Below are 15,968 nucleotides of genomic sequence, written 5' to 3'. Positions count from 1 at the left end.
ATTTACCAATTTCTTGCGGTTTGCTGTTGTTCAAGTACCTATAAATCTTAACGATTTGATCTTCAAACGCAACAACATGTGGTCATAGGATAGGATAATATTATTATTAGATTGAATTATCGATATCAACTGCGTCTGATTTAAAAAACAAGGCAAGAGCACCGCTTCGTCCTCAGCGGTTGCCAAGCACAACCAGATTAGCATATTTTATAAGATCATAAGTTTACTTAAATGTTTTTATTTTACTCCTTTCTTTGTCCATTATCGGCAAAAATTTGGTGGATCTCCTGACCCGTACCATGTTTCACCGCAACTGATAAAAGGGTCAACACACAAACGATGTCATGAGAAAATAAACAATTCTAATGGAAACTTTACCAATCGAATGGAACACTACAATAATATTCCATTCGAACACCAAACCTCCTAAAGAATGTGATCGCTCAATCAAAATCGATGATGTTCATCTACAACGTCTACAAAATCGTGCGTCAGAACCAACTGAGAAGAGACTTGGCAAAAGAATTCGCCTCGTCTTCTGTCAACGAAACATCCTACCTGCTGGGAACTATCGAAGAAGATGTGTACTTCGCGCGGACCAGGAACCGTAAGTAAAAATGCTAATTCAGTTCCCAAAAAACGACAAAGTGTGAAAGGCAGCGCCAGTACAGTTAGAGTAAAAGTCAATGCTAACGATTTTTCGTCAGGTGTCTGTTAATTTTTGACGGACGGATAGATTCAAATAAAGCAGTCAGAGTTTTGGGCCACCGGGTTGTTGCTTATGAGGAAGGTAAACAACGTGACGCAGTGTAAATTTCAGAAGAGACAGACAGACTGAAAAAAATCACTCAGCCTTGCAAACACCGAGATTTTTTTCGATTTTGACAGATCACTAGCAATTGATTTTTTGCGCCATGTTGTATATTTTAAAATTCTTCGCATCTAGTCACCTCAGATTGACACAAACCGTCTTGGATAGTACCAACCTCCAAACTGTTTGCACGGAGACCTTGGCCCACTCACAACTGCGTGAAAACGATTTATTGTAGAATTATCATGCAGAAGAATGACGAGTTGACAATTAGGAAGCTGACTTGATCACTTGTGTGGTTCCCATCAAATGCAATTTTTAGGTTGGTACCTACTAGTGCTGAATTTCCTACAGTCACTACGATTGTTACCAACTGCAAACATGAAAACGCCTCTTCTCTCATTCTAGTTCGATGACACTTAAGAATTCAAGGTTAAGGCTAAATTTGTGGATTTTTCAGGTGGCAAAACTCAAACTGTCCCCATTAATTTAAAAAATTTTAAATGACATATGCGGCTTCCTATAATTTATCTGTCTTGACTGCTGCGAAGGCCACGGTTATCACTATTATTATGACTTATTTTATTCTCCTGTAATTAATACAATGTACAAGGTGAATCCACTAAATCGTGCGTAAACTGTTGAATGAAAAACCAACTCACAAGACTAATAAATATTTCATGATTTCTAAAGAACAGTTTTTTTTATAAACGATACATGTGACTTCTGTAATTGAGACAACTCGTTCTGCAATTACAGAGGAATGTGAGATTTTATTCTTCACAAGTCGTGCGCAAATATTTTGAATCACATACTAATGAAATACAAATACCACTTTATGTGTGGACTGTCAAAATATAGCACTTTGCGGCTCGAATGCAATGAGCTCGTGATGTCATACTGGACACTCTTTATCAAACATAATGCAAATAGGTAGATAATTTCAAAAAATATGATAAGAAAATGTTCCACTACCAATACAATTTAGACTTGTTTTTGTTTCAGTTTACCTACCAGTTACCACCAGAATTCATAAATAATTTTATTTGCATATTTCTGTTGCATAATCAACATGAATTTAAAAAAATCAATTAGGAATTGTTTAAATATATTTATTATATAATACAAGATTTCTCAATAACTGTTTTTCTGTGGTTTTTCTTGTTAGTTCTGTTAATGAGGTACTAAAATAAATTCATACACCACAATCAATTTTTTGGGTGTTGCGGTTTACCTACAATTATAATACATTCACGAATCAATAAAATTTAATAGAAATCATTTGAGTAATTCCCTCATTGTGTCATTAGTGTCACAAGTAAGTCACGTCTTAGCCGTGTTCAGCTGGTTCAAATGACACATGTCAAAAATGACACAAACCTACTTGGATCCCGCACGTTATCAACCCATTTGCTTATAAAAACGAAACATTCTCGACAGATAACGTATCACTTAAACTTGATTTACACCAGATTACTAAATTATTGCATTATTAGCACACGATAAGTTTAAATTCCTCAAGTTTTCCATTCATCACTCGAGATTCGACATTTTATTCCACTCCATCATTTCGGTGGTAATGAAAAAATTTTCAAGCACAGTGGTCAAAATCATTCTGTCAAATGTTACCCTAGTTTGATAATGTTGACCGATACAACAAGTAGGTCGCTTAAAAGACTAAAAGCTACAAATGACAATAACTGTTGAGTCAATTGTCACATAAATCTGACAGTTCTGTCATGAAAACACATTATGATGAACTGTCAAAACTGAATGGGGGCAACTACAAGTGGTATAGTTTCGGAGCACCACAAAAATGCGATAAACTTTTTGAAAATCATCGCGCACTTGATGTTTTATCGATCAATCAATAATAAATAACAAATCTCGGTGACAATACCTACACCAGATCTGCATTAGACCACAATTGATTGTATCGTTATGATGAATTAATAATCTTTCAAACATCTCGTCCAAGAGAGAAATCCGTTGACCTTTAAGTCATAATATAAAGCGTGGCACGTCAAGTTAAACGTTTTCAGTGCTGTAAAGTTACTCCAACAGGTTAATTGACAGCTTGCGCGTGTTCGGTGGCTATAACAAGCGAAAATAATAACAAAGCGGCATTGGCAATGACCCCCTCTTACTCATCGCACAAACAAACATCGTAGAAAAAATTGTTGGGAGGGTTATTTTTCGAAAAAAAAAAACAAGAGCCACCAGTGTCCAAAATGATCACGGGATGGAGACTCCATCTGTCAAAATGTATGTATATTCTTCAGTGCAATTTATTAAAATCAATTCACTAAGGGCCAGTTTACTGAAACGAAATTAAGTTAATCGTAATCAAATGCGAGATTAACTGAACACGTGATCAGATTGAACCAATTGAATTTTCGGATCATGAGTTAATCGGGCATTAAAATTTAATTCGAATTAAATATATAATTCTCTTTCTATAAACTGGCCCTAATAGTTTTTATCAGTTTCGTTAATTACTTAATCAGTTAATTTCACTGTTTTGATTTGCTTTTAATTAGTTTCACGTTCACTTGATCTTGAAAATATCTTCCGCACGAAATAATTTATTCTCCATTGTACACTTCTTCGCCTGCCAACCCGAACAAACAAAAAATCGCACACCAATTAGCAAACCTGGCAGTTTTCAAGGTAGATCATTACATGTTTTTAATCAAGTTGACAATTATCGGACAAGCGTGTAATGAGATTGATTGTTGGTGCGACCGTACCGTTTCTGTCACATTTTCGAAAACTGGGCGACGTCATTTCCGGACAATTCGAAAGTGAAAATTCTTGCGCAACTCTGATGCGGTGATGGGATGAAAGTGGGGCCACCCGGTATGACGATTGGCGAATTTGCAGATCAGGCGATACGGTGGAGCTGAAAAAACCGATTAACCGATTCGAACGTTTCCATAATTAAAGTTGATAAACTGGAATGGACTTTCGCCGAGATTTGCATATTGGTCGAATGCAGTTTTCATTTTTGCACCTACTGAGAGCGAATCGCTGTCGTTCACTTTTTACCAAATCTCGGAAAGCAACGCGATGTTTTCTTTATTTTATTCAAACATCTAGGTACAACTAGATCTCTGGAACCTTTTTCTGTCAGATTAATATAATACAATAATAAGGTTCACTTGTGCTAATTACTTTTACAAGCATACAACCATCAAAATAAATTAAACACCTAACTAATAATAGACACACAAAGAAATAGTTTCACGGTTCCAAATATAAATTCGTCAATATTGTAGAAGGAATTTTCTTTAAAGATTACTTATGTAAATTAAATTCTTTAATGCATCACACATATTACACATTCGCCTCACACAATACTCACAAAAATCTTCAACCATTTTCAATTAAAATTAATTGATGATCTGCCTCAATTAATTTCTTTTTACATTATTACAACCTATTTTCCCAGAATGGATATCCATAAACTTGAGTTATTGCATATTAAACGTGAACATAAAATTTATTCCACATAGAAAGTTAAGAATAGAAAAATATTCTGGTGTTGACAACTTGAGACGTCAAAGTAGGCCAGCAGATGTCTCTGCTTCTATAAAATAATTCTCACTTTTAAAGAGTTCTGGGTCGAAATGTTCCTATTATATTTACAATTATGACTGAAATAAAAAGTAAATTTTACGCCTTTCACTTATTTGACACAACTACCCGTTAAATTTTCCAACAATACCCGACTGTCATTTTTGACATTTTGCTGTTGGCAGATAATAATTAAAGCAACAGACTCCTTAAAAAATACTGCTCGAACTAAAACATGCAAATAATTTTCGTATCAACCTTAACAATCACTAATAATTGCTGATAAAACAGTGGTAGCGCGGCACAAAGACCAATGAGCCACGATCCGGTGGAAAACCACCTAGCCCCACTTTATCTTGGACAAGAGCAATAAACAACTACAGTCCAAGTTTCACGAGCCCGCAATCAAAGTCCTCAGATTTTCAGATAAAAAAGTGATTTCGTTTACTTAAGATTTGTCATCTCGCTAATTTTTTTTGTTATTTCTCCCAAATCCGTCTCAATTTCCGGCCGTGTACGAAATAAGTCGCCTCAAGACTGACAATGAAGTCAAGACCGTCATATCTCCATAGTCGGCACTAATGGGGGCCATATCGGACTTTATTGTTCTCTGTGAATAAAATGCCAGTGACAGATAATCAATCAAAATAATGGGATTTCTCTTGGGTTGGCAACAATGAAAAGTGTTCCATCGGCAACCACTCTTCAAGTGTGTCGGAAAATTAATGTTAATCTAATTCCTATTGATTGATATTGACAGAAGGTTAGATATGTGCAAATGGATTAACCATATTTTTACAAATTCCTCACGTTGCTGTCTACGTCAACAGTGACAAAATATATTTTTTTTTCTAGATAAAAAAATTTAAAACAGCAACTTAAAAACATATATTTCTACTATATTTTATTTTATCAGCTACTGTTATTTACCACCTGTCATTCTCACGCACGTTATTTCCGACTTACAAGTATATCTAGGAATTCGCGGTCATGTTAATTACGAGTATGTTATTCATGGATGTGCACGGCTAATTGTTTTATTATCAATGCAACGCTTTCCAGAATTGTTTTTTTCTTGTTGTTCCATGTCGCTCTTGCATAATATCTTTTTTGTGCAATTGTACGCGAAACGAGCACTTTGCGTACCTAAAACAGCCGTTGCTTTTAACGACGCCCGTTAAAATTTTTCGGGTATGAAATTAGAAACCGGGAAACCGCAGAATTTATAATACGTAATTTTTAACTCTGGAGGAGTAGGTACCTATACGAAACTGAAACATTACTTTCATTACAATTCTCTTCCGACATTTTTACCATTATTTACAAAATGAATTGTTTTATTTATGTCATTTCCTATTTCCATAGCGACATGTTAGCTCAATTTACATGTATTTATTGAGAGTGAAGTAAAATTTTCTTGTTCGTTTGAAAATAATTACAAATTTACGGTTGCACAAAATATGTTGTGTATACCTTGGCCACGAAATCCTTTTAACATCCTCGAGATTGACAATTTTTCTCTCGGTACATTAAAGAATGATCTCGCGGCCTTGATATACAGGGTGTTATTGAAAGTTGTACAGATATTTTAACCACGAGCTACTGGCTTCATGTAGAACTCGGAAAAAATATTTAAAAAATTCTATGTCAAAAAATAAAATGACATTTATTTTTTGAGATACAAATTTTTTAAATTGCTTTTAATTTTCTACGTTGTCCTACAATCTCGTAGGTAAAATTTTGCCACATTTTAAACATACACCCTGTATATCATGTTTTATAAAATGTACGCCAATGGGAAGTAACCTATAGCAAATATGCTTTAAAACAAGGAAACCGCATTGGGGTACGTTTTATAAAATATGGTATACAGGCTGTATTTTTAAAATGTGCGGAAATTTTACCTACTAGATTGTTTGACAACGTAGAAGACTAAAAGCAATTTAAAAAAAATGTAGCTCAAAAAATAAATCATTTGCGGCCGTATTCACGAACGCCAGTTAACGTTAACTGTAGGTTAAAATACTTCGTTACTTTAGTTACCTATTGTTATAACAATGTTTTCGTATATTTTAACCTACAGTTAACTTTAACTGGCGTTGGTGAATACGGGCCTTATTCATTTTATTTTTTGACATAGAATTTTTTAGATATTTTTTCCAAGTTCTACATAAAGCCGGTAGCTCGTGGTTAAAATATCTGTACAACTTTCAATAACACCCTGTACAAATAATTATTATTACCATTAAAAATAATCCTAATATTTTGTTTTTAGTATTCTTCATCCCCCAGCGCTATGTGTTGGGCATCATGGGTTTTTTGGCAATAGTAAACGCCTACACCATGCGAGTCACGTTGTCGGTAGCCATCACAGAAATGGTGCAACCCTCCACCAATTCCTCACACTACTACGACCCAAACGCATGCTCGGGCGAACTATCAAACTCTTCGGACAGTGTCACTGTAGGTACCATCCAGAACTCATGAAATTTTCTCCAAGCAAAAGTTCCAGAACCCAGACAAGTTGTACCCGTGGACCAGTACCCAGCAGGGCCTCATCTTGAGCTCCTTCTACTGGGGGTACGTTCTAACGCACATCCCTGGCGGAATGATCGCGGAGAGATTCGGAGGAAAATACTCCCTCGGTTTGGGAATCCTCTGCACCGCCATTTTCACCTTCATCACGCCTTTCGTGATTTACGCCAGCGACGGCCACTGGGGCTGGGTGATCTTCGTGCGCGTCATCGAAGGTCTGGGTGAAGGTACCACCTTCCCAGCTCTCAACGTGCTCCTGGCCAACTGGGTACCCATCCACGAGCGCTCCAAGATCGGTACTCTGGTTTTCGCCGGCAGCCAGATCGGTACCGTTGTTGGAAATGCGTTGAGTGGCGCCCTCATCTCGATGACCAAAGACTGGGCGTCGGTGTTTTACGTGTTCGGCGCAATCGCCATCCTGTGGGTGTTTCTCTGGATGGTGCTCTGCTATCCTGACCCTCAAACGCACCCGTTCATCAGCGACGCCGAAAAAGAGTACCTCAAGAAGCACATTGGTAAGTAGTGGTACTGGGAAGGACGGTACTGACGAGATTGGTGCAGTGCACGTGAGTCGAAAGAAACGCGCCGTACCGTGGAAGGCCATCCTGACGTCTGGGCCTCTTCTGGCGCTGATCGCGGCGCAAATCGGACACGACTGGGGCTTCTTCACCATGGTGACGGACCTACCCAAGTACATGAAAGACGTCCTCAAGTTCAACGTGGCCCAGAACGGGATCTGGTCGTCAGTGCCGTACATCTTCATGTGGTTGGTGTCCATGGGGTCGGGCTGGATGTGCGATTTCTTCATCAAAAAGCAGTACCTGTCGGTGACCTTGTCCCGAAAACTTTTCACCACGACTGGTACCTACCCCTCCACAACACCCACCTCCCGTGGCTTTACACTCATGTTGCAGCTTCCATGGGCCCCGCCATCTTCATAATCGCCGCCTCCTACTCCGGCTGCGACCGCGACTTGGCCGTGGGCATGTTCACCATCGCGATGAGCTTCATGGGCACGTTCTACTGCGGAATGAAAGTGAACGCGCTGGATCTGGCGCCCAATTTTGCCGGTACGCTCATGGCCATCGTGAACGGAATTGGCGCCATCACCGGCATCATAGTACCGTACCTCGTGGGAGCGTTAACCGAAGACGTAATCATTGACACTCTTTCGCTTTCGCCCCACTAAACCCCCTCTCTTGCAGCACACGCTTCTGCAGTGGAGGACCGTCTTTTGGATCGCCTTCGGAGTCTTCCTCCTAACCAATCTGATCTTCATTTGTTTCGCGAGCGGGGAGGTGCAGTCGTGGAATTTCGCCGACGACGACGCCGACGAAAAGGGACAGAAAGAAATGACCACGAAGAACAACCAAGTGGAGAAGTGTTGACCCCTTCTCCTCATTATATTGTCTAATAATTAGACCTAGATTATATTTATTGTTTTAACTGTAATTTATTATCTCAAAATAAATTTTTAAACCGAGGGATTTATTTATGACAGTGGTCACACTTGTTCCTCAAATCGATCAATCTGTTTATCAAGGCAAATCTCCGCTTGCAAACAGATACTGCATGTGTTGTTCCACTGATTAGAGATAAGACAAGCTTTGTTTTTCATCACAAGGCACACGCCAACAGAATTTCACCTAATCATACATTTTATCTGTTTGTCGATAAAGACATACGTTTCTGGGAAGTACCCTTTCACTTTCTTGCCATTGCGGTACTAGTTCATGTCATTTCCGCACGGCATCGTATCGGAACCAATTCTACTGTGCTACTTTATATCTTATCTAACCTACATTACTCCGAACACTTGGAACTACAAAAAAAACCGGAGCAGTACCTGTTCCAAACATAATTAATTACGAATAGGTGCAAAATTGCGTAATTCAAAACGGTGTTTTTCAGTGATAGCATTGAAAACATCTCGAGATTAATAATTATTTCACAACACATCGGTACTATTTTTTGTTCGACACTGTCAGAATTTGAGAATTTTCTCCTGTGTGAACGGATTTTGATAAATGTCACCACTTGTCAAAACAAAACGTCAAGCTAATTTTAAAGATTTTAAGCGATTTGGGGCCTTTAAGGGGCTCGTCGAATAAAAAAACGTTGTATTCAACTCGTTCTTGTGTAAATTGGGGGTTTTTTGGCACGAGTGGGCCAGTTTAAAACACTCGTTTCACTCGCGTTTTAAACTGGCCCACTCGTGCCAAAAAAACCCCAATTTACACAAGAACTCGTCAAATAAACTACTATTAATCGCCAATGAGAAAATGTTTGTTGCCATCTAGGCGAGCATCGAGCAGATTTTTCTCGTTTGGTATGCATGGTGTGAACTAAATACCACAATCGCGGTCTCGATTGTCCCCATTTGATACCAGTTTGCCTTCTTGACGTGATATTTAGGTAGTTTTGCAACGACGCCATTGCAATTTATCGCCACTCGATTATGTAATTTTTGTGCTTTAATTGTCTTCTTCCCAATGAGATTATTGTTGACGGAACTGTTAAATGGTGAAAAGCGAGTGAGCGAGGCGAGTGGAGTTTTGTTGGTGGGGCTTCGATAGCCGAAAAGCGTCGTTGCTTTTCTTCTTATCGTTCATTCGGTCGTTCCAGGTCTTTCTCCCAAGACGATTGGTACTATCGGTTAGTGAATGCTGATCAATCAGTAAACATTTTGTGACGCTTGGATATGGAATACCTGATAACAGTCCGTGTATAAAGTGGTGCGTGAGGCGACTATGTACTTTCTGTCAGTTTCGTGCCGCGATGCCTGAACATTCTATCCAACTGTGATATTTATTGCCATTAATTTATTTATCGTACCTATTAGTGTCTTGTTAAACCTGTGATTGAATACCGAAGAAATGGCAAACTCCTGGAAAATTACAGTATCTAAGTGTACGTTTTCTTTGTTTGTACAGTTCTGAAAATTTCTTTAAACTCATGATTCTCTGAGGCCCTTTTTTATTTATGTGTTACTAAACTCTAAAACGTCGATGTTAAAAATGAATATGATTTTTATCTACGAACGCAATTGTTGCCGTATTGGTAAAATAACCATGCACCTACATATTTTTACGATATGGTAAAAGTTTATGCCTTTACCTTGGAATATAGAAATAGGTGATTTCCTCACAGTTTATTGCTTTCTCCATGATTATTTTTTAATTTTCTACTAAAAAATATTACTATTATTATTAAAATCAATCAAAATTCAATCAAAATTCAGGGCCAATTATGTTTTAACAGCGTACTTGACACTTTTTATCACAATCGACGATAATTTCAATTAGTACCGATATCTGTCAAGAATATCTATTCATCCTTCCTCTTGAATTTAGATTTTTTTTATTATACAGGATCATTATAAATGATTGTCCCATCGCAGTTGGCGTTGAAAACCCACACAAATTTGCGATGTGCTGCCGGCCTCGCAACGTTAGACACACTAGTAGACAGATTTCCACTACCGCCGGTAGCGGCGATACTAGCCTCACTCATGTTATGAGGCTTGTGGCACATTCAACTACGTCACCAACACCTACTGCGATGGGACAATCATTTATAATGACCTGTAAATGCAACATCGGTCCAAAAATGGAACCTTGAGGGACCCATCAGTCACATGACATAACCTACCACTAACTGATTTACCGTAACATAATAAATAAGATCACATCTTACCATCTTTTGTAATTATGATTCCTGTTGCTCTTGTCCCACTCAGTTCTGAGATAACCTAAATCTTAAATGTGTCGATCTTGAAATTGCTTAAAAGGTAAACAAAGCACACAAATTCGAATTTTTCCAGTTTTCCTTATCCCCCAACGCTACATCTTGGGCCTGATGGGTTTCTTAGCGATCGTGAACGCTTACACCATGCGAGTCTCTCTTTCTGTTGCTATAACGGAAATGGTCGCCCCTAGCAACTCCACACAAAGCTACGACCCTGACGCTTGCGTGGTCGAAGGAGGGGACAACTCCACCTCAACTGTCACCGTAACTAGTCCTCCCAAACTTCAACTCCTTGTGATTTAAGCGTCTTATTGTAGAATCCCGACAGACTATACGACTGGGACGAGACAACTCAAGGTCTCATTTTAAGTTCGTTCTATTGGGGCTACGCCATCACCCACTTGCCGGGAGGTGTCCTTGCTGAGAAATTTGGAGGGAAGTACACTCTCGGCCTCGGCATTCTGTCCACCGCTGTATTCACGCTGGTCACTCCAGCAGTGATCTACGCGAGCAACGGCAACTGGGTGGTTCTGGTGGTACTGCGTGTGATCGAAGGACTAGGCGAGGGTACCACCTACCCGGCTCTGAACGCGCTCTTGGCCCAGTGGGTACCACTCGACGAGCGCGCCAAGATGGGTACGTTGGTGTACGCAGGCGGCCAAATTGGTACCATCATCAGTAACGTGATCAGTGGGTCTTTGATCAAAGCCACGCAAGACTGGGCGTCGGTTTTTTACTTGTTTGGAGGGTTGGGACTACTGTGGGTTGTGATCTGGATGCTGATTTGCTACTCGGATCCGCAATCGCATCCGTTCATCAGCGAGAAAGAAAAGACCTATCTCGAGAAAGAGCTGTCAAGGGTTACCAACGAAAAGAAAACGATACCTTGGAAGGCTATCTTGACGTCTGTACCGGTGTGGGCTCTGGTGGCGGCGCAGGTCGGTCACGATTGGGGCTTTTACACCATGGTCACTGACCTACCCAAATACATGAAGGACGTCCTCAAGTTCAAAGTCCAGGAAAATGGGATTTGGTCGTCGCTACCCTACGCCGTCATGTGGATAGTGTCGATGGCGAGCGGCTGGATTTGTGACTGGTTGGTCAAAAAGAAGTACACCAGTATCACTTTCGCTCGAAAATTCTTCACTGCAGTCGGTACGTTTTGACAATTCTCGACACTTCTCTCTTAACACCTCTCGTCGACAGCTTCTTTGGGTCCCGCTATTTTCATAATAGTGGCGTCCTACTCCGGCTGCAACAGAATGCTGGCGGTGGCCTATTTCACTGTAGCTATGGGTTTCATGGGTACCTTCTACTGCGGTATGAAAGTGAACGCTTTGGACCTTTCGCCGAACTTCGCCGGAACCTTGATGGCCATCACCAACGGCATCGGAGCAATTGCTGGAATAATCACACCATATCTCACTGGTGCCTTGACAGGAGACGTAAATGACACAATCGTGTCTTAGTTCCGTACTAACTCGCGTATTTCAGCATACTTTAGTGCAGTGGAGGTCAGTCTTGTGGATTTCCTTCAGCATATTTGTCGTAACCAGCGTGATCTACACCTTCTTTGGAAGCGGAGAAGAGCAATGGTGGAACACCGTCGAAACTAGAGACACTCAAATCGAAAATGGACACGTCACTGACGACCAGAAGACCGACAAGAAATGAAGATCGCGAGCGGTTCGATCAAACGCATTTACCTGATTTCTTTAGTATTGGAAGACTGAAGCTGCGACTTTGTATTGTATACGATTCCAAGAATAAATTATTAACCTTTAATTTGTCTCGTTTCTTGCTCACATTAAAATTAGCTTTGACGGAAAGCCAAACCATCGTTTGCTGTCAGATGTCAATATGGTGACAGAGTATAACGGTAAGTACTTCTGTATTTTTTATCGATATGTGATAACATTGCCCAAAGTCTGCTTCATTCCTCGACGGTACGTGTTGGCCATATTGATGGCTATGGGGGTAATGGTTAGCTACATCCTGCGTATCTGTTTAACAGTAGCAATGAAACACGTCACACCTCATTCGACAATCGTAAACGACAGTGACAACGAATGCAACTTCACAGAAGCTAGAGGTCAATTTGTTGCAGTAACTCTATGCATTCTTTTCTAAGCAGTAAATTTCCTTCGGTGTTTGTTAGGTCTCCGGAAATTTATACGACTGGGACAGGAACACTCAATTGAAAATCAAGTCAGCGTTTTTTTATAGCGCTTTAGTTAGCTGCATACCCGGAGGCGTCATCTCCGACAAGTACGGAGGAAAATACGTTCTTGGCTCCTCTATTCTTTTTGCCTCCATTGTAACGCTGCTTACCCCAAAAGTTGTAGAGTTTTCAGGAGGTCACTTCTCCGCCATGATGGTGTCTAGAATCTGCACCGGTTTGGGAATCGGAATGGTGTTCCCTTGTCTTAACTCACTACTTAGCAATTGGGCTCCCGCGCGAGAACGATGTACGATAAGTTCCATTCCGTTTGCTTCCACACAGCTCAGCACAGTAATCAATCACGCGCTCACCAACTACATGATCATGAAATCGAACACCTGGTCCACTCCCTATTATGTGTACGGGAGTATAGGAATTGCCTGGTCTCTGGTTTGGCACTTGACTGCCGACTCCGCCCCCTGGACCAGCAATCTCATCAGCCAACACGAACTAGATTATCTCAAGAGAGAGATGGGTGAGAAATTGTCCACTTAAGAAACCATCTCATGGTTCTGTTGCAGAGGGGCACATTACGCGCGGCAAGAAGTCCATCCCGTGGTGGAGCATGCTGTCGTCTGTACCCTTATGGGCCCTTATCATCACCCACATTGGACACATCATAATGTGGCGAGTAATGTTGAACGATCTTCCCACCTACATGAACGATATCCTGAAATTTGACATTTTGCATAGTGCATTGTGGACTGCTGTACCCTACACAGTAATGATTTTTATGACTCTCACAAGTGGGTGGTTTGCAGATTATGTGATTCTTAAAGAGTACATTCACGTAACTACCGTGCGAAAGATTTTCACAACTTTTGGTAATGCCAGCTTCTTAAATAACAAAATGGTGGAAAATGTATTTTAGGGGCTATGGGACCAGCCATCTTCTTAGTGGTCGCCACATATTCAGGCTGTCACAGGTTCATATCAATTTTGATGATTACAGTTGGCTTAGCTTTGATGAGTTTCTACTATGCCGGTACCAGAGTGAACACCCTCGAATTGGCTCCCAATTTTAGCGGTGTTATAATGGGTCTCTGCAATGCGCTTGCGACTTTTGTTAACATAGCGGTGCCTTATTTTGTGCACCAGACGGCAATTCACGTAAGAATAAGAAACCTTCAGTGGGTCATTATTCTTACGCTTATTTTCCAGAAAACTGTGATCGACTGGAGAAACTTGTTTTATATATTGTTCATCTTGGTAGCCTTTACGAATGTCGTGTTCATGCTTTTTGGAAGTGGTAAAGAACAATCGTGGAATATGCCGAAATCCGAAAATGTTCCGAATGAATAGATTGTTTGTCACCAATGACTCAGAAATACACGTATCAAAAACTGAATTTTACAGTTGTTATGTCACCAATCATTTTCCTCATAGCCTCTTCCGTGAAATAAACTGATCGAAAAAAGTTAGGGATATTGATATTATAATTTATAATGTATCCCAAGAAGAGTAGAAATTTGACATAAGTCAAAACTCATTATACAGGGTGATTTTGAAAGTTGTGCAGATATTTTAATCACGAGCTACTGGCTTCATGTAGAAGTCGGAAAAAATATTTAAAAAATTCTGTTGGTGAATTTCATAGATAAAATAAAATACTATAGAATGAAAAAAAAAACGCTTTGTGCCCAAAAAATGTATAGGGAGTTTGCGTTCTATATGTTCTTATTTTGTCTATGGTGAATTTTTTGAGCTTAGCGGAATCAATTGCTCCATTGAAAATCCGAGCTTTGTTACGGCCGTAATAAGCGCAGCGCAGTTCAGATTCAGTAGGCCATGTTTTTATTTATTTATTCCAACTTTTTTTTTTTTTTCTTAAAGGTTTCCTTATGTAAGATAACAAAATGTTTATACTCTCGTTTAGACAGTTAAAAGCAGTGGCGGATACACCCATATGGTCAGAATGGTCATGACCATAACCCTTTTGGACGGTCGACAATCGTCAAATCGAGTAAATTCTTATTTTACCCGGTCCGTTTTTACGTCTCAATCAAATAATTTTCTTCGGAAACGCCGGGTCCTTGGGAGAACACCAACGAAGCCCGTCACAACCGATCAGCAGACACTTGTGCTGTATTGTACTATCATCATTAGGGGGTAGATTTATTATCTGGGCGTTTCCGGCTTCTCTTTTCAGCGTAAAACTAGAAACATGCGTTTTTAAAACAGCTTTAAAAATGTAAGAGATAAAAGAACAGTCCCGCAGCGTTCCCAGATCTACCGAATTTTCGGTAGATCTACCGAATTCGCATAAAATCTACCGAAAAATCACTCAAAAAATTTTCATAATCTATCCAACATTTTGCAAAAACGTCCACACAATTAATCTCGAATATACTTTAATGTTTCAATCTATGACATTGATGAGATCATCGATATAAAGGGTGTGTTTTTAAATTTGGCGTCGAAGTAGGCGTTGGAGAGTCGATTGAGAGCGCACCACTCGTGTAAAAGCGTAAGATTTAAACTTCCGTGATCCGTAACCTGTATAGTGCGTTCACAATCGACAATTCAACGCCTACTTCGACGCCAAATTTAAAAAAACACCCGTTATGTACTCGTATTTGCGAAAAAGAAAAGAAAAATCGAATTCGTAATTTAAATAAATATAGTAGTTAATGTAATGTCTTAAGTTTTCGCATTGAAATAAAACGGATTATGTCGCGGATTAAAAAAAAAGTAAATAACTATATAAATATATTTCTTTTATTTTTTATTAGATTGTCATGCTTCTTAATGTTGTCTTTAGAGAGTTGAGATAATTATTATTAGGTTCTAATCTTCTTTCTTTTATACTGGGTGCCCCAAAATTCGCGGAACAACTCAATGAGGCAATGTCAACTCATGTTAGAAAATGATGAGAAAAATAATGAAAAAATTCTATACCTCTTAGATTTGAAGATATGGAGGCTCAAAAGGTGCAGCTTTGATCTCATTTATTTTAAATATTAAAAAAGATTTTGACTATTTGTCTTTTACTAGCCAGTGGCCTAATAATTCTGAACGATTGTGATCAGGTTTGCAATTATTTTCTTCATTATTTCCAGCATTTCCGAGTAGTAATTT

The 15,968-nt window shown here is 39.4% G+C and overlaps 3 protein-coding genes across 4 annotated transcripts; all 3 read left to right on the top strand.

Moving 5' to 3' along the window:
* The first annotated feature begins 393 nt into the window (after positions 1–393).
* LOC138138218 (sialin-like) lies at positions 394–8,405 on the top strand. Of its 2 annotated transcripts, none has more exons than XM_069058014.1 (6): positions 394–607; positions 6,663–6,850; positions 6,900–7,437; positions 7,484–7,783; positions 7,837–8,075; positions 8,128–8,405. In XM_069058014.1, the coding sequence occupies exons 1-6, from the start codon at positions 457–459 to the stop codon at positions 8,308–8,310; spliced, it is 1,599 nt and encodes a 532-aa protein (XP_068914115.1). In that variant the 5' UTR covers positions 394–456; the 3' UTR covers positions 8,311–8,405. The 2 variants fall into 2 exon arrangements, with proteins under 2 accessions (XP_068914115.1, XP_068914116.1); XM_069058015.1 differs by lacking the exon at positions 394–607 and adding an exon at positions 2,736–3,076.
* Positions 8,406–9,508: 1,103 nt separating this feature from the next.
* Positions 9,509–12,454, top strand: LOC138138285 (putative inorganic phosphate cotransporter). The gene is made up of 5 exons (XM_069058118.1): positions 9,509–9,832; positions 10,746–10,933; positions 10,987–11,824; positions 11,876–12,114; positions 12,164–12,454. The coding sequence occupies exons 1-5, from the start codon at positions 9,799–9,801 to the stop codon at positions 12,341–12,343; spliced, it is 1,479 nt and encodes a 492-aa protein (XP_068914219.1). The 5' UTR covers positions 9,509–9,798; the 3' UTR covers positions 12,344–12,454.
* Positions 12,443–14,238, top strand: LOC138138286 (sialin-like). The gene is made up of 6 exons (XM_069058119.1): positions 12,443–12,548; positions 12,597–12,775; positions 12,828–13,365; positions 13,412–13,714; positions 13,762–14,000; positions 14,052–14,238. The coding sequence occupies exons 1-6, from the start codon at positions 12,530–12,532 to the stop codon at positions 14,190–14,192; spliced, it is 1,419 nt and encodes a 472-aa protein (XP_068914220.1). The 5' UTR covers positions 12,443–12,529; the 3' UTR covers positions 14,193–14,238.
* The last annotated feature ends 1,730 nt before the right edge of the window (positions 14,239–15,968 follow it).

The sequence above is a fragment of the Tenebrio molitor genome, chromosome 9 (genome assembly GCF_963966145.1).
Source record: "Tenebrio molitor chromosome 9, icTenMoli1.1, whole genome shotgun sequence".
Lineage (NCBI taxonomy): Eukaryota > Metazoa > Arthropoda > Insecta > Coleoptera > Tenebrionidae > Tenebrio > Tenebrio molitor.
Note: the sequence above shows the minus strand (reverse complement) of the source record. Positions and strands in the feature narration are given on the sequence as shown.

Excerpts from the sequence above, each read along its gene's own strand:
- LOC138138286 (XM_069058119.1), top strand. Across the intron at positions 12,776-12,827 it reads CTAGAGGTCAATTTGTTGCA|GTCTCCGGAAATTTATACGA; the intron begins GTAACTCTATGC and ends GGTGTTTGTTAG. Across the intron at positions 13,366-13,411 it reads TTATCTCAAGAGAGAGATGG|AGGGGCACATTACGCGCGGC; the intron begins GTGAGAAATTGT and ends GTTCTGTTGCAG.
- LOC138138218 (XM_069058014.1), top strand. The coding sequence starts at position 457 with ATGATGTTCATCTACAACGTCTACAAAATCGTGCGTCAGAACCAACTG. Across the intron at positions 608-6,662 it reads CTTCGCGCGGACCAGGAACC|TATTCTTCATCCCCCAGCGC; the intron begins GTAAGTAAAAAT and ends TTTTGTTTTTAG. Across the intron at positions 7,784-7,836 it reads AAAACTTTTCACCACGACTG|CTTCCATGGGCCCCGCCATC; the intron begins GTACCTACCCCT and ends CTCATGTTGCAG.
- LOC138138285 (XM_069058118.1), top strand. The coding sequence starts at position 9,799 with ATGGCAAACTCCTGGAAAATTACAGTATCTAAGT. Across the intron at positions 10,934-10,986 it reads ACTCCACCTCAACTGTCACC|AATCCCGACAGACTATACGA; the intron begins GTAACTAGTCCT and ends GTCTTATTGTAG. Across the intron at positions 12,115-12,163 it reads CTGGTGCCTTGACAGGAGAC|CATACTTTAGTGCAGTGGAG; the intron begins GTAAATGACACA and ends CGCGTATTTCAG.